This window comes from Pipra filicauda, unplaced genomic scaffold (genome assembly GCF_003945595.2).
Source record: "Pipra filicauda isolate LSUMZ 115617 unplaced genomic scaffold, ASM394559v2 scaffold222_size1277272_pilon, whole genome shotgun sequence".
NCBI lineage: Eukaryota > Metazoa > Chordata > Aves > Passeriformes > Pipridae > Pipra > Pipra filicauda.
The window spans coordinates 19,763-45,502 of record NW_024104335.1 but is presented as its reverse complement, the minus strand read 5'-3'; the positions used below and the strand labels follow the sequence as shown (position 1 = coordinate 45,502).

At 41.2% G+C, this 25,740-nt stretch overlaps 1 protein-coding gene across 1 annotated transcript in view; it reads right to left on the bottom strand.

Annotated features, from left to right (window-relative positions):
- Nucleotides 1-25,740, bottom strand: part of BRSK2 (BR serine/threonine kinase 2) — a gene marked incomplete at its 5' end in the record, with an annotated part of 61,611 nt that overhangs the window by 17,965 nt on the left and 17,906 nt on the right. Inside the window, 7 exons of the mRNA XM_039381422.1 lie at nt 4,710-4,799; nt 5,442-5,622; nt 7,986-8,109; nt 12,780-12,828; nt 13,891-14,098; nt 18,402-18,462; nt 24,187-24,210. Coding sequence (XP_039237356.1) covers nt 4,710-4,799; nt 5,442-5,622; nt 7,986-8,109; nt 12,780-12,828; nt 13,891-14,098; nt 18,402-18,462; nt 24,187-24,210 — 737 coding nt within the window. The remainder of the gene's footprint in view (nt 1-4,709; nt 4,800-5,441; nt 5,623-7,985; nt 8,110-12,779; nt 12,829-13,890; nt 14,099-18,401; nt 18,463-24,186; nt 24,211-25,740) is intronic.

The window sequence follows — 25,740 nt, the reverse complement described above, 5'->3', positions numbered from 1 at the left end:
GAGTGGTAAGACATAAAGAGTCACACCAGATTGCAGGAAACAAGAGAAACTTGGGACCTGGATGAACCCCAGAAAAATTGACCTGTGATCCAGTTTCAAAATGGCACTTGCAGAGTCCTTGTTTTGAGTCTGTAGCTGGAAATTCACCTTGCAAAGCACTTCATTTGCTCCTTATTCCCTTTTAAGTCTTGATGATAAAATCCTTTGCACATTTGGAAACTGAGTTTCTCACTAATTTTTTTGTAGCAATTTAGCCTACAGCTCTTGTGAGCCATAAAATACCCAGAAATCACAAATCAGCGTTCTATCGAGAATTTGCACTGCTCTATTTTGAAGCTAGATATGGTCTCTAAACACTTGTTTATGCTGATGAAAGGCACTTCCAGCAGTAATACTGAGATGCTCTGAGCTTTGAGATGTCAATGGTTAAAATCCAATATGAAGCCAATAATACAATAAGGAAAGAGAAAACCTTTCCCAAAGAAGTTATAAAGGTTATTTCAGCATAGCTGATTGCCCAGAACATGGGAAAATGGGAAAAAATAAGAATATGCAGCACCCCACACTTAAAATCAAAGCTCAAAGAAACAAGGAAGTATTAGGGAAATAAAAATTGATACACTGAATGACCACAGATGGCTTTTGCATGTCCCTATTCACCAGCTGTTACTATTACTCTTTTGTGCAAAGGCATCAGAGAAAAACAGATTATGATTTAATGGAAAGAGTGTTGGGCTGAAACAAAGGCACAAATCTGAAATATCTTCCTCCATGGAGAGAGATCTTTTTATCCCAGCAAAGGGCAGTTTGCCCAGGGATTACCTAAGTAGTTATACCTGAGTATAAGACTCCTGGATGGAGCTATACATGGATGAGAGATGAGGTTGGCTGCTCTCACAGACAGTGAGATTCACTCTTGATGCAAAAGGGACTGTCCTTTCATGGCCTTGCTGGGCTTAGTGGCTTTTGATACCAGTAACAAGTATACAAGGGCAGCTGTTCTGGTTTAGACCAAGGGCCAAAACCATCCAATGCTCCCTCTACATCAGCAGCCACAAAGACACGCAAGAGTGTAACAGCAGGCCAAGCAGATACTTCCTAACACTGCCTTGCTCACCACTATCAGGTCAGAGATTTCCTGAGCCTGCTGCTGTTTGTCTGTTAAGCAATTCCATAAAGATTTTTCTGCCAGGGAGTTGTCTAGCCTCCCTGGGAGTAAGAAGTACTCAGGGGAAGATGAGCATCTGCAAGCTCCTCACATGCAGAAACCTGCTTCAGCGAAGAGTTCCACAGGTCTTAGATTATGTGAAGAGACGTTTTCCAATATTTTTTTTGGTACTTGACTTCCACTACTTTCATATGATGGTCTCTAGTTCTTTCATTGGAAGAGAAAATGAACGATTGATCCCTATTTACTTGTAACTCATGCCAGTCATGAGTTGTAGACCTGGTACTGTCTCAGCAATCATAGCACAGAGGTCCTGAAACCTTAGATTAAAAAACTGATATGTTGCACTAAATTTGACCAACTAAGCAGTGGTTTTTAGAAGTACTACATTAACTTTTGGAATGGATTTCATTTATTTACACATTTATTCAGGTAAGGGAGGGAATCTGTTTTCCTGCTTCAGAGTATGCCAGAAGAAATATGCACAGCCAGTCTTAGAAAGGAAAAATGGAAGTGAATGAAGGGATATATGGAGGAAGGGAGATTATCAGGTGCTCAAGTATGACACAGAAACACATCTGCCTAGATCAGGTACATAACAGGCTCACACACACACACACACACACACACACAGAGATGCATGGGCAACATGACATCTACAAACACTGTTGTGAGCTGGAGGAAATGAAAAAGAGGAAAGTGCATTCTGAAACCCAGGCAAGCCGGCTCAGTGGGCTGGCATACTGCATAGCAGATCAAAGAGGGGCAGGAGAGAGAATGACTGTCAGTGACATATGCTTATTAGGCCTTGCTGTTCTGCTTTATACTGAGTTCATTGAATCTTCCCCTTTTGCAGGTCTCACTTTAGATGCATGCACCTTTCACACCTGGTTTTCATCATCCCACCTGTGATGGCATCTGAACTAAAAGTCAGGAGAAACAACTACAGAGGAGATGTCTGTGTACGATGAGCTGGGAAAATATCCAGTGCTGGACAGTATTGCTGGTTAGAGACAGCAATACACTCAGAGCCACGGAGGAGGCAAGTCCAAGTGAACTGTGAGTTCATTCTGTTGCAGCGCTGGACTGCCTACAGAGTATCCTCAAACCATGAACCTCAACAGGAGCCCAACCACCACAATTTCTGTGAGCTGTTCAGAGCTGGGCATGTGGGAGGGTAAGAGAAACAGAGAAGACTTTGTTTTGTTTCTAGTGAGAAAAGTTGATTAATTCCATGATAATTTCTAGGAAGCTCTTGCACACATCTTTCCAACTACAGACAGCCAGTTAAGCAAGGTGCTGAATGCAAACTCTGCTGTCCTTTATCCCTTTTTTCTTCCCCTTACTCTCACTGACTGGGGATGTGAACCATAGGGCCTCTTTACTTTGATGCACGGGTTGTCTCTTTTTGGTAACAATCCTTTTATTTCCCCTCCATTCCTTTTCTCTTTTCCTTGTACTCTGCTCCAATCTAAGATTTTCAGGTTGACTTCTCTCATTTTCAAGAGACTTGCATACTCCTGACCAGGTCAGGTGATGCGGTACAGAACAGTTTGGCATCCTGTCTTGCCTGGTTAACTTCCCACCCAAGGGAATTCTCATTTTTAAATTTCAAGAGACCATTAATTTTGGTTTTGCTCCATGTGGAGTTACCTATTTCACTCTGGCTTTAGAGATCAGGCTGGGTTTTCCCTGCTAGAACAACATATTCTCAGGTTGTTTTCAGCAGTAGAAATCATGTGATTTTTCCATTCCAGAACCAGAGCAAAACTATAAGTCAGATACATTTCTCACAGCACAGTTTGCCCATAACATCTCCCTGAACTTTAGTCAGTTGAATGGTTTTTATTCCTGCTATAATATGACTCTTAGGGAGATATCCTGCCTCACATGCAAGTGTGCAACAGGGTTCAAGTCTTTCTAGAGAGCTGCAGTAGCTAGGACATATTAGGGTGAAGAAGTTAAGAGAGATCTTCAAGTTATTTACTTTTTAAACAATTTTTTCCTCACAGGAAAGTAAGAGTACACTTCCTTCTCTAAGAAATAAGGAATGCTTGAATATTGTTCACATATCAGGAGTAATATGAAGTACACTTACAGGATGCTTTTCTGTCTAATTCCCCTCACCCCCACTTAACCCCAGCATTTCCCAAGAGGAAGAGCTGGCAGAAAATTCTGGCTACTTCCTTGAGTTTGATTTAATTTCTGAAGTCCAGACAGCAAAAACCTCAATCAACCATAGTTGTAGTGTCCTCATCTTCCCTGTTTCCGAACAGAATAACCCATGTGCTGGGCACCACTGCAATCCAGCATGCAGAAGGTCAGGCAGTGCTGGAGGCCAAAAGTAAAGTGGACACTGAACTGAGCATACTTCTCTGTCAGGTACTAAGCATACACACTTCTAGATGGAGTTATTTTATCTTCAGCCGCCAAAGCCACACTGTTAGACCAGAAGGATGTAACCCATATGTGCAATGAGCCAAGGACATCTGGGATTTAATTGCAGGATGCAATGCCAATCTAACTCCCACACTTTTGTCTTGGCTTGTTCACACAAAGGTCAAGCACAGAATTTGGCTCTAAAGTATAATATTTATTTACTTCCTTTTCATCTCCCACTCCTCCTGACTCTTTCTCTCCTTCCTCCAGCTTCTGCTCTCTACCTTGCTCCTATTTATTCCCTGTATCTGCACATTCTTTCTGCTTCTCCCTATTTTTCCTTCCTTGAAGCATTCCCAATAGCTCATCTGCTTTAAGTTTTCAATTTTCACCTTCTTCTTTGTTCTGTCCTTTCAAAGGAGAGAAGAATTAACACTGATACTTTTTGTGTGTGCAAGCACTAGTGTTCAGAGTGAACACTTGCTACATGATGGTGGGATGAAGCCAGTTTCTGTATTATCAATTCAGGCTGCCTGCACATTCAGATTGATGTCACTGCACAGGGTAACACACATAAGGATTTCTCTACCACCATGAGGAATTGAAATTTACTTTTCAAATAGGTAAAATATAGCTTTTGCAGAACCTTAGTGTATAATTTGTGCTACCACAGTATTGAGCCAAGAATTTGATCACACTACTGGAAACTATTAACCACCTTCTGACCATCTGTTAATGGCCAAGTTAAAAGTAGCTCTCAACTTTGTTCTGAGACCCTCTGAAGCTGGAGGTTTCTAAAGCATGCCTGAAGGGTTTTAAACTCAGGTATCTTCTAGAGTATGTCCCTATTCTGGGATATTTTGGAGCTGGAGAAAATCTGGAAGGTCTACTGATGATGCAGCTTTTGATGGAGAAGTGGGCAAATGGCTCTTTGGGCGGGCGGAGGGCAGAAGCTGTTCAACTGGGGAATGCACTGGGAGCACTGGAGTGGGAATGAGAAAGGGAGGAGTAGGGTGGGTGCAGGGAGTTACTGCTCTGTGCGAATGGAGCTCGTTTATTGCTGTGATCAGAGGGATGGCCTCCCTCAGCCTCCTGGTACCGAGAGGCATTTCACCTTCCTGTCCCTGCTGAAGCAAGGTGCTCGACAGTAGAAACTACTTACCTGATAACTGCTGCACTGAAGGCTGGTCATGTGTGCTTAACAACTGTGCCTGAATGGTTTCTACTACCCTCTTAAAGCGACGGCTTGGACCTGTGAGGAGAGAAGAGGCACAAATGGCTGTGAGAGGAATGGGAGTCCATATACAACCCAGGCTGGAGGGGAAGCATCACAAGTATCTTCCCTTAGTCTTGTACCCAGGAGTGTACTGACAGTGTCTCTGTCCTTCAGCCAAAGGGACTGTGGTGTGCTGAACTCAACAGGAGGAAGAATGGCTTTTGGGCTCCTTTTGTGAAGGCATAAAAGGTGGGGGGGGTTGTTTGTTTTAAACCCTGGGGGGGGGACATGTGGCCACCCAGAAGAAAAAGGTGAGTGAATGTTTCTGTCAGAAGGAAGAAACTAGTGGCCTCACAATGCCCTGCTGAGACTCTGAGACTTTTGAGTGAAACACGGAGACAGTACCATAAGATATTCCAGATCTGATGTACAGAGCAGCCATTTTAGCACTAATCGTGGAAGTGGTAACTTCACCTTTTGGGAATCTCTTTCCCTGCCTGCCACTTCCATCGCTACCAACACTATTTTTGTTCCAAATGTCCTCCTTTCCCTTGTCTGAATTTTCCCCCTGAGGCTAAGACAGTTATATTCTTTCCTCTGACAGAGCAATTTGCAGGCCTCTATTATCAGCAAGGACAAAGCCAGCTTGCACCCATTTTAGAGCTTTGCCATGGTTACCTGATAAGAGTGTGAAAGTGACAGAATAGATCCCGTTCTCCTTTTGCGCCTCTCCCCCTTCTGTGTACGTTATGTCCACCTGGAACTTCACTGGCTTCTGGAAGACAGCAGGACCTCCCGTGGACTTATATTCTGCACGGAAACTTGTCTGTGAGATGACACTGTGACTGAGACTTGGAATCTGAAACAGGTTGGTAGAAGAAGGTAGTAGAACTAGTGCATAAAGTGAAAAATTTGCAAAATTCTATTTATAACAACACACATTTCCAGAGTGGATAACATTTGCTAGATCTGCTTCTGGTCTTGAATTCATAAAGTACAGTGTTCTTGTGAAATCAGTAAGACTGTAGATTGCTTGGTACCACAGAAGAATGCACTGCTGCTTACAGGACTGATCCAAATTTAAAGGTTGAATATTGGCGGAATACCCATCATGCTTATAAATGTACACATGTTGCTCAACTTCATACACTCAGTCTTCCTTTTCCTATTCATCTACCAGTTTTGAGAAATGCCTTTTTCCCGAGTAAAAACTACTATTAAAAGAGTGGGTAGTAAATTGGTGGGATATAAAAAGCACTCAAGTGGCCTGGTCTGATCTCACAGCTGATCCTGTTTTGAGCAGGAGACCTCCTGAAGACCTTTCCAACCTGTAACTGCTTGGTGATTGATGTCAAACAGACATCAGGACACAGAGCAGACACTTAGACAAGCACCTGAGATATCCACAGGGAAAGCATACCTGCAAATAACTCGCCCAAACCATAACTCCTACCAATATGTAAAAGAACTCTGAGAAACTTCACTGTATCATGCAATATCTGTATCTTCAGACTCATGGTGGAATTTCATAACTGCCTAACTTTCAAGCAGTTACCATTCGTGCTTTCTGCCAAAATGTAACATACTCATATTCTATTTACTGCTTCATAAAGGACCAGATTAAAAAAACAATCAAATTTGGAAATCTGGTCTCTAATTTAGAAAGAAAAGCAAAGATGAGTTCTTTGAGAAGCTGACTTTAAGGACTTAATTAGCAGGTTGTGACAGTGCATTTAAGTTTGAAGGTTGCTGAAAGAGACGATTCACTGGTTTTGCACACAAATCACTACATCACACCTAAACCCAGACATGTGGGATATACACAGAATCACCACTACAGACAGCAGTGCATGCTATGCCCACAATATAAACCCAGAAGCACAGCTAAATGCATGAAACTGATACGGTAACGTGGCTGCTTCACATCAATCTGAGATGGACACCAGTGTCTGATGCACGCTGCTATACTGCATTTACTCCTTGTACGCTTGTATAGTCACAAGGGTTATGGCTGGTTTTTTGGAAGAAATTCATTGCATCATGATCCTCTGTGTTTGTTACAATAAAGAAAACACTGTTCTGGTGTCACCTTGGGGGGGTTCACACCTTGCGGTGCCTCTGTGTGTGTGTGTGGGGGGTGTCCCAGGGCCGCTTTGGGAGGGTGGCAGAAAACCCAGACTGGATTTCTGCCAGAGTACGGAATGGGGGAAAATGCAGAGTGGATTTTTTCTAGAGTACAGCATGGGGGAAAACCCGGACTGGATTTTGTTGGATACGGAATGGGGGAAAACCCAGACTGGATTTTGGCCAGAGTACAGAATGAGGGAAAATGCAGACTGGATTTTGGCTGGAGTACGGAATGGGGGAAAACCTGGACTGGATTTTTCCAGAGATTGGATTTCAAAAAAAAAAAAAAAGGGTTGGACTTGATGATCTCAGAAGTCTTTTCCAATTCAGTTGATTCTATGATTCATAGAGATTAAAATGGAGTTCAGTATTTTATGGACAAAAAATCAACAAACTATATAAGAAATTAAATCTCCTTCTCTTAAAGTTATTAACAAAGTCTAATTATGTTGTTGACTACCTTGAACTGAAAAATCTCTTAATTTAACTTTGCTGTGCTTTTTCTTCACTGGTACTTCTTGAAAATGATAGCAAGGATCTTCTATAGGAAAAAATTACAATTTCGCTCTGCTTTCTTAGCTTGTATATAAACTGCATTTGCAACATTTGATACTCCGGTCACCAGAGGAAACAACCCTTCTTTCTGCCATACAGCATGAAGTGGAGATTTAAAGTAACAAATGCAGATGTAAGACAGGATTTTTGTCTGACTGAAGTGGTGGAGGGCTTACCCAACAAGGGAAGACCCAATTTGCTGCCCAGACCAGTAACTGCAAGGTTAGTTTGACAAAGGAGCAAATTGCTGTCTTGATACTGTGTCCAGACCAGTGTGCTCTAACTGCAGTGTTATTCCAAACACTGGCAACCTGGAGACCTTGCCAAGAAGGCTGAAATCTCTTCTCACCTTAGAGAGCATTATCTACACTTAGTAATTCACACGCAGTCCAGTGGAGGCCTGAATCGACAGGTTATGTACATTAAACCCACAGAGCCTGCACTTGAAGGAGCAGAGACCCTGTCCAGGAACATACGGCACAAGGAGTCCTGGAACTGACCAGAGGGCAGTGCCTCCAAGAGGCAGCTGGGATGACTTACCGAGAGGAAAGCGTGGACTATATCAGCCTTAATGGAGCTTAGTGGTTTGTCCTTAATGACCACAAAAATCTGTTCTTCTTTCTCCAAGTTGATGAAGTTACCGAACCAGGATTTTTTGGCAAGCCTGATGTGATGAAAAGAAAGAGATGGTTTAGAGTACTGAGTACTACTTCTTCTTTCTTAAACACCCCTAGCTGGAAAAAGAATTAAAAAACACACAAGAAAGTTTTGATAACACTCCAGATTTGATGTTATTGCTAATAGTAAGTGGAAAATAGTGCCAGAGAACATCCAGAACAACGTTTCACTTAGTGAAAACTGGTAAAATGACAGACCACACAGTCTTAGTCTGGCAGCAACAATGAAAAATCAGGAGCAGCAGTAACTCTTTTGACTGAGCCAATACACCGATTAATACTGCATATATAAAGCCCATATAAGCCAGGGGACACATTTCTGGTTTGTCTCCAGGGAACCATTCATTTCATGTGACAATATGCAGATCCTGGCAACACAGAGATTTAAGTTCCTTCCCACTCAATTTCAACTCCTTTGGTGTTATAGGACTTAAAAAGTTCCTTTTCTAAAGGTGTCCTGTTGGGCTGATGGTACAATCACAAAATCTTGCTTTTTAAAGCAAGCTGTAGCTTTTACCAGACCTCCAATCTGTCAGTGAGTGAAATCCACTCCCACACAGAGGGTCAGGATAAAGACTGTCCCATTCATTAGTCTAGTTCAGGGTGTCTATATAATGAGTGAACTCTGGTCATCCTACAAAGGAATGAAATTTCAGTACTTAAGAAAGAAGATGCCAACACCGTGCAAAACACAGTTCAGGCTTTCCACTGACAGCAGTCCAACTTCACAGTTCCTTTCAGCATCAGGTAGTGGTTTCACCATAAAATGAAATTGCTCTGTTTTTTCACACTGATTGTATCAGTAAATGTTTGATTTTGCTTACTGTTTTACCAGTCCACTTTGTTGACATTACCTTTTAAGTTAAACAGGCTAAAGGAAGAATTCGGGGACATAAATTTTAATGGGAGACACTACCGAGAACTTGAAGGTAGCATTTCTGACAGGTGTGGTTTTGATGGGAGAGAAGATGCTGTTAGCCATGAGACACGGCCAAAGAATTGCTAGACCAAACTAAACCCAGGGAAAATTCTTCTAGTAGGGAAGAATTTGGCATGAATATGTTAGAAATGAAAAGTCCTGCCACTAAGAGACTGCCTTTTTTTTCCTCTATAGCATACTTTATAATGCCAAGTCTGGTTTGAAGTATGGCACGGTTTTCACTCATTTTGGTGGACATTCACCATTGAGTGGAAGAAGACAATCTCTCCAGACAAGGAGAGCCATCTGCAGAAGGGATTACTATACACCAGTTTTACAGCAAAGCAATGAACAGCTGGAGTGAGTTATTAGTAGACTAACTTTCTGTGGCAAAGGCTCAGACTGAGGCAGAACAAGGATGGGCAGAGACTAGGAGAGAGAGGAGCAAACTAAGAAACTAATTTGAAGTCTAGGCCTTCAGGATAAAGAACAAAGCTTGACCTCGGTATTGTCCAGCAATTTGCACTCATTCCCCATTCCAGAGTGCTCCATGAATAAGTCAGCTCACAGCCCATTTAATGCACGCAGTAGAAAGACCACAACTGGAAGACCACTCAGCTGGGCAAATAATTATTTGCTTCATTTACTGTAGGCATCCAAAAATAAGAGTACAGAAAGATTCACTTGCAATTTGGTAAACCAGTGCCCCCCACTCAATTAAAGTGGGCTGGAAAACTGTCATTCCCTAAAATATTCATAGGCAGCTGTAACTAAGCCAGTGAGCCAGAGATTAGCATAGGGAGCAGTAAAGAGAAAGGGCCTCTCATTTAAATGGTCGTTAAGGAGCCAGGGTTAGAGTGTGAAAGAAAATTACATACTAATTAGCTCATGTGTCTCGCACACACCATAACAACTCTGCAAGCCCCTGGAGAGCTGGGGCAATAGCTCCCCCGCATGTAAAGGGTCTATGCTCATTAGTAAATTAGCACCTGGTTATCTATCTAAAACGGCTGGTTGTCTTAGGCTTGGATGTATCATTATCTGAACCAGGGTTGGCGATACAGACTCCGGGCCCAGTGGAAGCATGGGCCTGGAAAAGTGTGCATATTTAATTGCAGATCTGCCATGTTAAAATATGGCTTTTCATTTCTGTATTGTCATTAATGGTTTTGTTGGCCCTTCATTTATAGGTCTCTTAACAAGCCCAGGTAAGAAGGGGCCCAGAACATAGGGTGGTTTTTTCCCGGTCAGCATGGTCTGGAGTCTCCAGAATCCAGCTGGGCTCTTTTCCTCGGCAAGGTTATCACCCGTAATACTAACTCTGGATGACTCATTGATAGCCTGGGCTATGCTCCAGCTTGTAAATCACTGGAATTCACTAAATAATTTTGCTGGTGTCGCATAAGATGGAGTAGATGCCAGTGGCCTCTCCTGTTTCTGTAATGAACAGAATCGAGACATAGCACACAGGCCCTGGCTTCTACCCCTGAAACTGGCAGAACTAGCTGTACTCGTACACCTGGGGAATAGGCCCACTGAAGAAAAAGGGACAGCTTTGGAGTAAAATGACACAATAAAGGTTTTTCTCCTCTTAGAGAGCAGTAAGTGCTACTAACTTGGGTTAAAATGTGTATGAATCAATGATCTTCAGCACGCTGAATGAGATGCTCTAGCATCTCACGAGATCAGGCTGTAAGCAGTACAAAATGTACTTAAAATAAAGAATCTTCTCTTATCATGGCAAACCTCTTAAAGGGGGAATGAGATAGCAGATATGTGGGGGAGGTTGGGTATGCAGATTACACTAGGGAATCTAATCAGGTGCCCAGTTGATGAAAAAGCAAAGAAATTAGCATGCAAATAGAAGCTGGTGCTTTATTACTTCACACTGAATTTCTCACTGCCATAATGTTGTTTCTTTTCCTACTTTTGGAGTGTCTTGATTACACTGCCTTCTGGAGAGCCTCACTGTGTTCCCTCTCTATCCCTGAGCACATGGATCTGTAACCTCCAGAGGTTTACCTGCTTGGCATAAATAACAGCATTTCTACTTAAGCAAATGGAGCTTTGCAGGTTTAAAGCAGATGGAGCTAAGTCTCTTTAAATGTCATCCCGAACACATTTTCTAGGACTTTTTCACATGAGAAAGAACAGCATTACCCAGACATGTCAAAGTGTATTACCTAATCATCAGGTTTGTTAAATGAATGGCAGTCATTGCTGTACCAGACAGAGCAAGGACATGTATTTATCACTCAACCTATGAGGTCAATACAGCTCTTGATAAGGCTATCTTATTTCTTACAGAAAGAAAGAAAATACTAGAAAAAATAAGACATGAGAAAGTGGACAGTGAGCAACAGACATCTATTGTTAAAATATAATCCAGTTCATTATTTTTTATGACTTGTGTAGCCCAATTGAACTCATTAATTTGGCAATTATACAGAAAACGAAAAAAGGGCCTTAGGCTTTGACTTGCATCCAAACTGCCTCAAATGACAGGCACTTCTCTACACCAGCTTTTAAAGAGTGAGTGGAAAGCAGAGAGGGCAATAAATTAACAGGAAAGCTTCCAACAATTTACATGCAATGAAGAAGAGAAATTTAATTCTAAAAAGTTTTCTGTTTTAATGGCCTTAAAAACATGTGAGATGAGAGTATTGTATATTTCTTTCATAATGATGTGCTAATTTTATGAAATTCTCTCATGCCTCTCTATTAGTAAATGCTCAAAAGTGTTGAAAACACAATATATTCCATTCTTCTTCCTGGATTTCTGTTACTAACCTTTACTAATCCCTATTTCTCCCTCTTCTTAAGTCTTTATCTCTCTCCATTATGCAGTACTGCATGTAGAGTACACATTTTACACCAGATAAATACCAGGTCCAGGGAAAGTTGTTAAGACAATACCACAGTCACCAATTACAAAACTTTGTGCCCAAAATTTTCATCCAAGACTCATGAATATTTCATACAAGCATCTTAACAAGGGGCCAAATTGCCTTGGTTGGCAGGGTAAGTCTATGGGCATTGGGTGCACAAACACAAGCTGTGAAAATAAAAAGGAATAATTTGGCATCTGTTGCATATTAGGAAGTGTTTGGAGCAGCACTCTGGCAGGGACTTCCAAACCTGCCATGCAGTGACGCACATTTGTGCAGTGAAATGGCTGAAATGTACATTGACTTTCAGGAATGAGTCTGGTGAATATGAAATAGCTTCTCCATGTCCCAGTGCTGCTGCCTAGAATTAACACTGCGTTTACTATCGCAGCCAAAGATTCCTCTGAATTATCTTAGCAGAGGCTTCTGCATGTTATCCTGAGGATGCACTCTCCTGTACTAGAAGGAAGACTATTTAGTGCATAGTTAGTGCCAGTATAAGCCACAGATTAGCCTCTCCACACCTGAAGAGTGATCTATTTGACAAGTAGATGAAAGAAAAGAGAAGGAACATGTTACAAACCCAGCAAATTCAGCAAGCCATGAGAAAATGAGGTGGTTAGTAGGAGACTGTTTCATCAACTGTTGACCCCCAGTGCCATTTCTGAAGTATAGATTTTATCCAGGGTCTTTATCAGAAGAATCATTTAACATCTCTACCCCACCCCCAGGAGAACAGGTTACAGATACTGATCTAGAACAGAAATATGTCAGCCTATGACACTGAGACAAGGAAATGACATTGGTATGTGGTAGAAAAAAAAAGGTAGTGTACTGGCAAATTACTTACTCTGGGGATGATTCTGGGGTTAAATTAGACATCTCCTCTGGTGTAGGTACTGCCCATGCACATACAGACGAAGAGAGGGAAGGAGAAAAGAAATTGATGATTCAGTACACCTTTCATTTTCTGCTTGTATACCAAGGAAACAACGCTGGTATTGCACCCTCTTGCATTTGCCCACTGCCTCTGCAGACTGGTTCTGACATCTGAACACTGGTCATATGTCTCTAGATCACTGCATCTAATCAAGTGCTGCATTTCAAGGCTCACTTCACCCTTCCTTAAATCATTATGCAATCTTGCACTGGCTTCAGACCCAAACACACTGCTGCAATTCTCTGCAGTTCTCTGACCATCTCAGAGACAATCTCACTGACCATCACAGCTAACTATTTCATGGCTGTGAGCTTCCTTTACGATGGGATCACATCCCAGTACCCTGCAAAACCACATAGTGTTGGGATAGCTGCTGCTGACGTCCAAGGACGGCATGTGACTTTGGGTGCTCTTTGCCTGAATAGAGAAAGCCACCTGGAACTTGAGGAAGGAAATTTTGCACATCTCAACACTCTAGAGGCTTTGAAAACTGAAGTAAGCCAGCAGATATGAAGACACTGATTGTATTAGAGAGATTTTTACATCAATTACCAAAGGCAGTAAAAGAAGCATTAACCAAGATCAAAAAAGCTTTGCTTCAGAAGGACAATTTTAGCCTACTGCCACTGGCTGTCTTTTTTTCAGCAGAAGGCTCAGCCTGTGGCTGTGGAGAGGCAGCAGAGCACAGCCACAGGGGAAATGGCAGAGCTCTAAGTTCACTTACAAAACAAGTGAAGAATGTGAAGATAAATTTTTCTTGTGGTCTAAGAGCCACAACAGAGATAGTACGAGCTCTATGCATGGAGTATGAAGAGGGCTCAGGAGATGCTCTTGGAGCAGGTGCAATGGCATGACAGAGCCTGCTCACATGGGGATTAGGGCTTGGCTGATGCTATCACTCTCACTTTCATATCCATACTCAGTCCTTGGTAGATGGAATTTGCAGAGCCAGAAAGGTATCAACCTCCTGACGAACAGCTGCCCAAATCAGAACCACCTGTATGTTTGGGTGGGTACTCACCTTGTAATTTCCGACGATGGAAGCGAGGAGACCCCAGGAAACTATTCTTGATGGAGTTGAGCCGTGTCCTCCATGGCATTCCTCCAATGCTGGGGCTGGATGGTGGTGTTGGGTTGGGTGTGCCTGCTGGGCTCTCCTTTGGCGTATGAACAGGTGTCCCCTTGGGGGTAGGGAGGGGACTTCCCCTTGGAGAGGGGTGAGGGGTGACCTGTATGATGGGGATAGATTTGGTGCTTGGGTCAGTACTAGAAGGGAGCAATCTAACAGGAGACATAGGGTTGGTCTGTACTTTAGGAACAGCCAGCTGTGGGTTAAAGCCGGCAGCAGGCGAGCGGCCCTGAGCATTCTGCACAGGGTTGTTCTGGGAAGAGGGGGCGCTGGCATTGCTGGTAGGGAGTGGGTTGGATTTAGTAGACTGGAGTGGTTTTTCAGCCAATTTGCTCTTGGATGGCAAAGTCTGCGTCTTTGGGTTGGGCTGAAGTGCTGGCTTTGGTTGGAGTACATGTCCAGGCCTGGAGGCGTTCCTACAAGCATCAGGGTCCAAGGAGACTTGGGGTCGGGGAGAGAAAGGGAGGTCGGAGGTCTGAGGGGGGATGAAGAACTTTCTGATAGGCTACGAGACAGACGCAGAGTGTCCATGCACATCAAAAACAGTGAAATACGCATAGAGCGGGCGAGCAGAGAAAGGAAAGTCAGAATAAAATCCATCCGAGTCACAAAGATGCACCATGTCACAAGGAGACACAGGTGATGGAGGTGAAGGGGTAGTGGGGGGAGGGATTTTGCAAAGAAACGAAAACAAACAAACAAACAAAAAACAAAAAAAAGACATGCAGTTAGCTGGGAACACAGCATAATCAACAACAGCAGCAGCGGCAGCAGCAAGAACAACAGTGTCATAACAGGCTTCATCATATTAACCAACCACGTGTCAGCAAAGGAAAACAACAGAAAGAAAAATACAACAAAGGAACAGTAAAATAAAATAAATTAAAAAAATAAAAAAAGAAAGTAACTAAGAAAAAAGAAGAGAGAAATGCCATCTCTCTGGGATTGTTCTGATTGCCCTGCAGTGTGAAAAGCACGATGCTGTAGGGAGGTGAGGAAGGGGAAGAAGAACCACTCAAGCCACAGACAAACTGAGATGTGCCAAGAATGGGACCACCTCTTTCAGCTCCATGTGCCCATGTGCAAACCCAGTAGAGAGATGAAACTCAGAACAGGTGTGTGATACATAGGGAGTGGCAGGTGATACACAGAGTTACTGCACACACCAGTCAGAACCTCTTTCCTTCCTCTTTACCCCTGACTGGCTAATGCACACCCGAGTTGCAGCCACCCATTGCAGAAAGAGGAGGAAAAGGGAAAGTAATGCCACCTGGGCACTCACTCTCCTCTCCTGACCTGGAAGCTTAAATTTCTCCAGCATTCACTTGGAGGCTTCAGAGCATGAAACACCACGAGAAAAATTATGAACTCAGATTGGTGTTTGATTTGTAAACTGCTACAGCAAAAACTTCAGTGAGGCCTAGCAAATTTATTTATCTGGGAAGAGATGATATTTTCCATCAGACTTTATGCTTCTCCTGCAACATCCCTCATTGCATCGAAGGACAGCCTGATCATTGGAATTTCTGTCATAAAGTCTCAGCAATATTTGCCATTAAGTCTCAAGTCTAAGAAGAGGGTGAGGTGAGCTATTGTTTTGTAAGACACAGTTTAAAAAGAAAAAGACAAGCAAAGTTCATAATCCATCACAGAGTTATCAAAATGAGATTATGATTTTTTTTTTTCCGAAACAAGAATATTTACACATATTAAGAGGCATTTTGGGAAACCATTCATACGTTGACAGCAAACAGCAATAGACAGACTTGGAAGGGTAGAAGCCTTTTAAAGGGATATTAGTAAGCTAAAAATCACATTTAAAATAAAACAAATGTCCTTACAAAACACTGCTGTTAACACCTTAGATTACAAGTACTGGAAAAATTATAAAAATAGAAATCGCTATTCGAGATATTTAGCTTTGGTCTACACTTAGATTATGATTTCTATAAATTATTACCTATGAAAAATGATATATCACCATTATTATTATCCATTCTTAACACCTAAAAGCTGCAATCAAGCACTGTCCAGACATACCATGTACATGTAACCATGCCTCAAATTTCAGTCCCATGTAAGCACACTTACTAGGGAGTTTACTTCCTGGGTTTGATGGATTAGCACAATGTTGCCATACTTTAAAAATTGCAGAAATTTATTTAAAGCTTCATTCCTGAAATTGTTTGCATTAAAGCTTTGTAATTACTTCAGAGAACTTAAGAGTTAGGCCACTAAAATTAAAAAAAAAAAATCACTACATCAAAACATTTGTATTATTATTAGGATTGTAAAGCTAAACTAAAATCTGCTGTGTTGGTAAATTCTGATTGCCAATGGGAAACGATGGGGAAAAGATGAGGAAAGTGGTTAATCTGTGGAAGTCACTACCAGCACCTGAATATTAAACATTTGCAAATGACACCAACGGATAAAAGTCAAAGACTGTTGATTGCAAACGTCTCCTTGCAATTTTTGTATCTTATGTGTGTGATGGTTTGAGAAACAAATATGAAAGAAACAAAAGTCAAATTCAACTCCCACTTGAGCCATTAGGAATCTGAACAGGCACCCTTAATTACCACATTCTTAATAATGAAATGAAGAACAAGATTACGTCTCTATTTCAGCTGGTGCCATGGGGAGCACCATTAACAAGATCTTGTGAAATATGAGAACTTTTAGTTGCTGTTGAATTCAATTCCTCATAGAACTGAACCTAAGCACTGCATAAAATGAAATATGTATTTGCTTTTTAAAGTATGTTCTCTTTCAATAATCTAAGGTGCTATTAGATGCATAGGCAAGGACTTTTAAAAAAATATGATTTTTATTCCGTTATTTCCTTTTAAGCCTCAAATTTTACCTGCCTTAATATATCATTATGATCTGCTGAAAATGACATTTGGTTGCTAAATCCCTTTGAAGACTATTTAATCAACTGCCTATTAAGTGATAATGGTAAGATACAGCAACTATGGAACAGATCTTGTCAACCCTGTTCTTTGATGTAGTCCTACTGAGATGTCAGTAATTGAACCCAAGAGATCAACTGATGACATCAGGATTTAGGTTTGCTGCACTGGATGCTTATTTTGTGCACGAAACTGTTTCTGTGCTCTTTTTCAGGACATTTTGCAGTGGCATAAAAGTCCTCAGACCTCTGCTTGCTTCCACTGACAACCAGGAGCCCCAGTGCAGAAAGAAAGAAATGGATCTTCACTGGTTCCTAGCACTTTAAAAGCACAGAGGAGACCACAAATACATTTATGCCAGTTGCAAAACAGGATAACAATTGACAGCAACCTAGAATATCTTTCAGAAAACAGTTCAATCAAGCAAGGTGTTGGAAGCTTTACTAGTCTATAAACTTACACCTGACAGTGTGTCTTCATTCATAAGAATTACACAGAATCTTCCTGGGGAATTATAATTTCAAATACCTGGAACACTGATGTTATCTTCCTATAACTAAGAGTAGATCCATAGGTGTATCTGTACCCTAACACATGGAATATATCCATTTCCAATTGCGGATAGCATCTTCTCATGAAGTCATGAAAAGTATGTAGAAACTCTCCAAAGACTCTGGGCCAGACAATCAGGCAACATGGATTGCCACAGCCCTACAGACTCCTTGATGAGGTCTAGACTTCTGTAAGCATGCAGTCTTAAAGACATTGTCAGGCACTAGAGATACTCACTTTAATCCCTAAAGAAGTTAACAAGAAGATGGAGGCCCCTGTCATTGCACTTAGAAACTGTAAACTTTGCAACACACGTACCGTGAGGCGTGTGTTGTACTAGCTAAGTATCAGTAAGTACCAGTATTTAGTTGACCATATATGATTAAAAAGGGCATGTGAAGGTACCTTATTTATAGGGGTTTGAATGTTCTTTACTCATCCTAGTCAGTCAACTTCTTACTTTCCTTTTGAATTTGCTAGCCCTCAAATTTGTATAATTTATTTTCTCTGACTTTCTAATACAAGCTATTCTGAGGCAAATAGAAGACAACCAGCATGGTTTGGTGCTCTACTGAGACCTAATTGAAGACAGCTGTGAAATGATTCCTGATTACTCGGTCTGAAGCCACACTGTATGCAGACCTCAGCTAGATATGGCAGTGTTTAGTCATAGCAATGGTATTCTGTGTCCTTATGAGACTGAAAAAGGGCAAGGGCACAGTGAGATCCCTGCTAACAGTGCAGGGAACATGTATGAGAAATTCTCTGCTTGCATTTGTAAATAACATTTCCCTCACCATCCATGAAAATTGATAAGCTGCCAAGGAAAAACAAAACATCCCAGCTAAGAGCCACAGCTCTGGAGCAACAGATGCAGAAAGCATCAAGCATGTGTGAGTGAATTGGACCAACAGATCTTGAAGCAGCACCACTTACCCTTGGACTGCTGAGAGGACTGGTGGAGAGCCCAGATGATGCTCCGCTGATTGACCGAGACCTGAATGGACACAATAAGGAAAACATCTCTCAGAAAACCTGGACAAGTAATAACCCTGATCACCAGCCACCACAGGCACAGGCATGAAGTGAGGAGGAGGAGGGAGGCTGTCACTGGAAAAGCACACGACTCTTTCCTTTTCCTTCCTTTCACTACTGTCACATTTTTCAGTTGTCCCCCCCCAAAATCAAAGAAATGTTGTTGCTCAGGGAGAATACTATTAATCCCTTTTGATTAAGGCAGTTGCTAATTTCTTTTTGGACATCATGCGCATGGAAGCTACTACATCTGACCTGTGCAAGTTGAACTGCTGAATTCAAAAGGATGGTGAAGACATTCATATTGGTGCTGAGAATTCTGTTTTGCACAGACCCAGAGATCACAGAATGAGACTTTCTCTGTCACGAGCAACATGGAAAAGCACCGTGTTCACAAGACACAAAGGAAGGGGATTATTCCAGATAATAATTAAAAAACAAGTCTCCTTGACCCAAGCACACAATCATTTTTTATGTGATGACTTCCCACTGAAATCAAAGATCACATTGGCTTAACCTTTTCCAGCTTCTCACTGATGGTTTTCACATTTTTGCTCTCCAGCAAGATTTCTTGCTGCTGCATTAAACAAGCCAGGCCTTCTCAATGGATAATCAGTTCTGCTTTTGTTGATGACTTTACTAATATCCAGATAACAGCTCAAGTGCCCTCAAAAAGAGGCCAGTCAAGGAACAGTAAACTGCCCTATTTGCTGACAAGGTCACCTATACTGTAATGCTCTTATGCTCTCCAGCAAAGGCCACCGATGAAAAACGTCAGCTACTGACAATAAAATGTGCAAATGTGCTATGCTAAACATGGTGAAAGAGCAGACAGGCCAAATTGCACAAACATTTCAGCAGAAGTTTCTAGGAGGAGGGCTGCCCAGCAAAAAAAAACCACACCCTGTGTGCGACTGTACATGAGTGAGCCCCAGAGGCGGCTGCTTTCTATCCTTTTTAAACACAAAGTTGAAGACTGAAACATCTTATAGGAAAGGACTTGGCTAAGAACCTAGTTGTTCAACGACCACCATGCAACAATATGTCAATACAGCAAAACTAACAATGTTTCACGTATAGTAAGAGTCATGAAAGCAATTACTTGCCTTCAGGTAGCAAACACGAAAAGGTGAAATTCCTGTATATGCTTGGAAAATGGAGTGCATGGGTATATGTGTCTGTGTGTGTACACATGTATACATTAAAAATTTACATAGGTCAGATAGCTGATGTTGGCTTATACATAAAAGAAATTTAGACCATAAACTATGTCAGTTTACTCTCTTCTGCTGTAGAATAAAAACAAAAACATCGGTTTCTCAAATGGTCTCCCGACATATATTGCTAAAAATATTTGAGCAGAATTCTTAAAAAAATCTGTGAACGGCAAAAGAGGAAGTATTTCCAAGGAAAGAATAAGCTACAACTGAACACAATGGCATGTTCTGTTTTCTCTATTTGTATCATCTGCAGAAACTACTCACTGATGGTTTTCTTTGTATCTCATTGCAGTTTGTTCATCACAGTAAGTAGGTGAAATGCAGAACCCCAGTCTCGACCAGATTAAATCTACATTGGCACCATGAAAATCTCAGGCACTCATTCTACGGAGAAACTCCCCACTTAAGTTTCTCTTTGTACCCTGCTGCACTCTGCCCATCACAGTGCAACAGTAAAAAACTAGAAGCTCACTCTTGGCATTCTCTTGTACTTGATTAAACCTAAATTTTCACCATCATGATCTGGGGCACTCATAAAGGTTTATGCAAAGTAATTTTAGGGGAAGAACCGTCTGCTCCACTTTTTAAAGGTTACTTTATGTGCCTTTCCCCTAACTGAAGTAGCTGACTGCACCACAGATGTGTTGTGCAGATGGGGAGTAAATTAGTTAAAAATCTTCCTTGCATGAATCATCAGGAAAAGCTTCTTCCAAACCATAAATTACAAGAGGATCCTATAGATTATCTTGGACAAATGTGGAAGGCATTCAGGTGCCCAGAAATGCAGTTAAACACCAACTTAGAGTAAAAGGAGGTGTTCCCACCAACTCTTAATTATGGTGGGAAAGTCCACTCTGACACTCACCTGAATTCCGGGATACTCGATTAAAAGTTCCAATCTGCTATTTCCTTTTTGCAATCAGGTGTTTCCAACAGTCCTGAATTCTCCCTTCCCAACCCTATTATCTCCTATTTTTTTTTTACAAAAATGATCACACACATGGAGGGCAAAATATGGCAGGCCCCACCTCCCAATTCCCAGTTTCTTAGCAATATTTGAAAAATTGTTGTTGTATACTGTGTTTTCATCCAGCCTAGGAGCCTGAGGCAGGGGACATAAGAGAGAGTTAGTATGAAATCCTCTTGGAAATGCACTCAGTATCCATACGACTGCTTTATTTCTGCTGCTGATTTACATGCAAAATAAGTAAGAAGTAAAGTAGGCCCTATAGCAAGTTTCAGTTTGTCCACACTGGAAATTGCGTATAGGAGCAGTCAAAAGATTTTAAAGAAACCTCTGTTAATTTTAAATGTTGAGGTGAAAAGAGCTCTACATTTTCAAAACTTTTCCTCTCTTACCAGAAAGTGTTGCTATGGGATATGACACCCAGACTGAGGAGATCTTCCTTGCATCGTTTTCAATTTAACATAATGTACCTTTATAAATGGGACATAGTTTCCAAGCTGACTATAAGAACTCAGTACCCTGGCCTACTATGTGGTTCTATACTCCAGTACAAAAATGCTAACAGGTAAAAAATAACAGATTTGTCCCCCTCATCAAGATCACCTTGGCTGAGTAATGCTATAATTCAGTTTGTAAAAAAAACAACCACATGCACTGCTCCTGTGTCTCAGAGTCAGGTGGACAGAACTGGGATAGGGCCAAAAGAAAGTAATGAAAACGTTGCATTATGCTGAAATGCTGTAGCGAAAGAACAGAGAATTTAAATTTTTATCCCTCTCACAAGAAAATGAAAGTTTGAGGCCCTACCAGCAGCACATTAGTATGGCAGACTCTTATGTCTTATGTGTAGAAAGAGGAAAAAAATATGACATTACCTTATCTCCACGGCTATGAACTAAATTCATTCAGTGGGAAGTATCTGTTAGTGAATAACCTCCTAAGAGTCTTTAGAGGCATTAAATGTTACTGGAATTATTAAATTTATAATTATTCCAATAACTTAATACTAAATGCAACCATCTCGGAAACTATGAACATTTTGTATGACTCATTTTGCTCTGTGTTTTGCATTGCCGTATGCCTGCACACTAACTCAATGGAAGTCATCAAAACATTGTTGAAAATACAAGCAGAAGAATCAGTGCAGTTGCTCAGACAAAGAGCATTCCTTCAAACACAACTGCCACATTTAGAGACTCGAGGAGAGACTCTTTGGTCCCTTCCCTGGGAGCAAGTGACACAGTTGTTTTTCCAAGCCTGGAGGGAGGAATTAAAGAATAACCATAAGGGAGCTAGACCCAAGGTTTAGGAGGGGGAAGATGCAGAGGGCACTATAAACATAAGGTGGACACTGAGACCATTGCAGGTTATTCCTCTCATTCCGCAGACTGACAATAGTCTGGAGATGTCTGAGCTATGAAAGAGAGAGGCAAAGGACTGAAACAAAATGTGCATACGTGAGCTGTAGTTTGTAGCTGTGATGATTTTATACCTTATTCAATCTATTTGATACTTCAAAGCATCGAAGTTAAAAGGTCCTTCATTTTAAAGCATTTTTTTACTCATTTTAGCCAGCTGCTGTCAAAGAGGAAGCTGTGCTAGGCCCAATTCATGTCAGATCAGTGTTCTCTTACTGGCGAAACTGAGGGGCTGGAATCCAGTTTCCAGCTGGTTTCAGAGAACTGCAGAATTTCTTGAGAGCAGTAAGAGGGCTGAAGCCTGACACTGCTGAGGTGTAGACGGAGAAAAACACAAGACAGAATAATTGCAGCTGACCTGGTAACCGTACTACACATATAGCACATGCACAGAGCATCTGTACATAGCCCTTCTCTCAGATTAGTTTTCAAGTGCTTTAAACGGTGCATCTGCTCGTACACACTAGCAGAGCATAAAGGCTTCGCAGCCACATTTAGGTCGGATTCGGCATTTGTTTCTTCTTCGATAACCATTTCACAGAATTTTTTCTTGCAGTCAAAGGGGAGTTTGGTGCCTTGTTGCAGTCCCAGCAGAACTTGCTTTCATAACACAGTTTTACCAGGATGCTGAATACAGCCTCTTAGCTGGTCAAGCTGGAGCCATGCTTCCAAGAAGGGGAGCCAGTGGCATGCATGCAGCATGCAGTAATGCATCAGAATTGTGTCCCTGGGTGAAATGCCTTAGAAATTTTGAATTAGTTTCCATGTGTAGTTTTGAAACTCATTTCAAAAAATATCTAGCCATCCTCTTATTTGCTTCAAGCATAAACTGGGTGGAATTTGATACTCCTCTTCCCTTGTTTACTCAAACCCCCAAAAAACTAAACTGAATTTCAGGGTATGAGACCCCTGGAATTGACCTGAATTAATATGCAATAAGTGTGTTAAATTTCACCACTATTACTCTTGGGAGTCTAAAACATACAAACTGTGCTTCCTTACTCCCTGATTTAGGGAATATGAATAGAATACCTTTGTTGTTTCACTGTGTTACAATCTCAAATGTGCAAATAATACTGTAACAGCTCTTACTTGGAATACTTATGCTTAAGTCAGAAGGTCTGCTCATGGTAATGACTGCTTGTAAGATGAAGCCTTACAAAGAGTACAGAGAAAGGAGCGCAGGTGTTGGTAACACACGCTTTGTCCTTTCAGTGCATACAGAGGGTGATGCTGAACAGCACCACCCTCCTTAACTGGCCAGTTATACTAGAGTTCCATTTATAAATGGTTTAGAAAGAATTAATAAATAGTAAAGCACGCTACAAACATGAGAAGTAAATGTTTCTGGTGCTAATTAGCTTTCTCAAGAAGCTTTCGCTATAGTCTGTAATGATATTACAATGGTTTTATTAAATCATTTATTAATATAATATTCTCCTTCTCCTAAGTATTTACAAATGGAACTTTAATTTGAAGTGTGATTGCATTCTTAGTTGTACCTATATTGTCTTTATTGAAAATAAAGAGCTTTGAAGATATAGCTGTCTCTATGGCCATCTGTTCACCTCTTAAGAAAACATTCTAAAAAGAGAGGGCATACCCAGCATTTTTTTAATAACATGGATGGGACTCAGTTTCATTTAAAAAAAAAAAAGGAAAGAAAAGGAGAAGAAAAATGGATAAATTAGGATTAAAATTAACTGGAGGATACCAAACAGATACAAAAGTGCTAAACAGAGAAGGGGGGTTCATTCTCAGAAGGTGTCCTGGTACCTGCACAGTGTCTGAGGATAGTTTTCTGTGCCCACAGATGTTGAAACAGAGGGACAAATAAGAGAACAAAAAAGAATCCTAAAAAGCAAATTATATGGAGTCTGAGTCCAACATGAAAGCTCACAAACACACACAAAAGCACCAAAAATGCTTCTTCCCACATCTCTCTCTCTCTCTCTCCCTGCTGTAAAGCCTCATTCACCGAAGAGTATGAGCCTGTATTGTATTTGTAAATTGCAAATGAAAAGTTTCTCTACAAGATACAACAGGTCCCGCAACAGGAATAATCCAAAACTAGAGCTTACCCCAACGGATCAGCACTCGCCATCCTCGGAAAGGAAAAATGAAGAGAGAGGGAGAGAGAGAAAGAAAGAGAGAAGGGTGTGGAGGCAGGTGGAGAGAAGAGTAGGAAAAGCAGAGTGAAATACTGTTTGGAGAACTGAACGGTCATAATTATTGCCACCGGTGCCTATGTCTTCAGAGACCAGGAACACTAGGGGGACAGTTTCATTTACCAGAAAGTAACTTTTATCCCACTCACAATATTGCAGACCTTTGGCACTGGAGAATATGGAGAGGGACATACTAAGGCTGTAAAAAAAAATTCCCAGCCAAATCCCAATTAAAGTAGTCAGCAGAGCAATGGGGTTCATACTTCATGCTGCATTTCTTTTCTGCCTCTTACAAAAGGCACAGTTACATCACACTGTTATCAAGAAAATTGGGGTTTTTTGTCCCCAGTTTGCTCAGTGCAGTGTCCCTCTGTCCCCCAAGCTGGCCTGGTAAGAAGTACTTTTTTTGCCATGAATGAACTGTGAAACGTATTGGTTATTAAAGCATGCATTTCTGAGCCAGCCTGGGAGCCCAGGGTACAAGATTGTAGCTCAAGCTGTGAATCTGCTTTGATACTGCCTTATTAGTCATGATGGTCTTATAGTCAGGAATTCACATCAGCTAGAACATACCAGCTCAGCAACCCAGCACTTATCTCTGTGGATGCCATCTTGTGCTCCAGGATCTCATTTTTCATTTAAAATAAATTCAGTCTCTGGGTCTTATAGGTTGCAAAGGAAATCTTTCAAATGTGAATGGAGAATAAATCAATGCTGTGCTGAAAAGAGTCTGAAAAAGCAGTTCTAAAAGCAGACTGAATCTCTGGCATGTTGACTTAGAAGGCCAGTGACAATTGAAAACTTCAGTATTCTTAATTTTTAACTAATAACCAACACATTCAAAATGGAAAAGAATAGTCAGGTTATTAAGTTTTCAGGGGTGCAGATAAGCAGTCTCAGGAAAGCGTCACCACCTTTTCACATTAACAAAGATTAGATTAGAAATAAAAAAACAGTTTGGTGTTATTAAGCCAAATTATTTTCAAGTTGGATGCAATGCTTTTTTTCCTCTCTGTCATTTTCTCTCTCTCATTCTCTCCATTTTCAATAACAGGCTCCCAAGCTGCCAGAGCTACCTCTGGCTGGGTGAGAAAAATCCATTCTCCACAAGACAGCCTCCAACAGAAATGCCAAATTTAATATATGCCCAGTAGATTTCACAGTTTACTGCTCAGTGCAACTAGCCATGCCTCCAGTTACATCAACATTGCAAGTGCTTGGCTGGGCAACCAAGGCAGTTTTGAGAACAGTTAAAATGAAAACGTAGTTAGAATAGGACAAAAAAGCTGTAGTGCTATGCATTGATAGAGAAGTGGAAAGAAGCATTACAGTAAGTTCTTTTTCATGTGTCTGAGTGACACTCCATTTATATTTCAGTCTGGAGTGCAAATTTGGGTAAGATACAATTCATATATATACAAATATGCACATATTTAGGGACAAATGCTGTCCTCAATTGTACCTGTA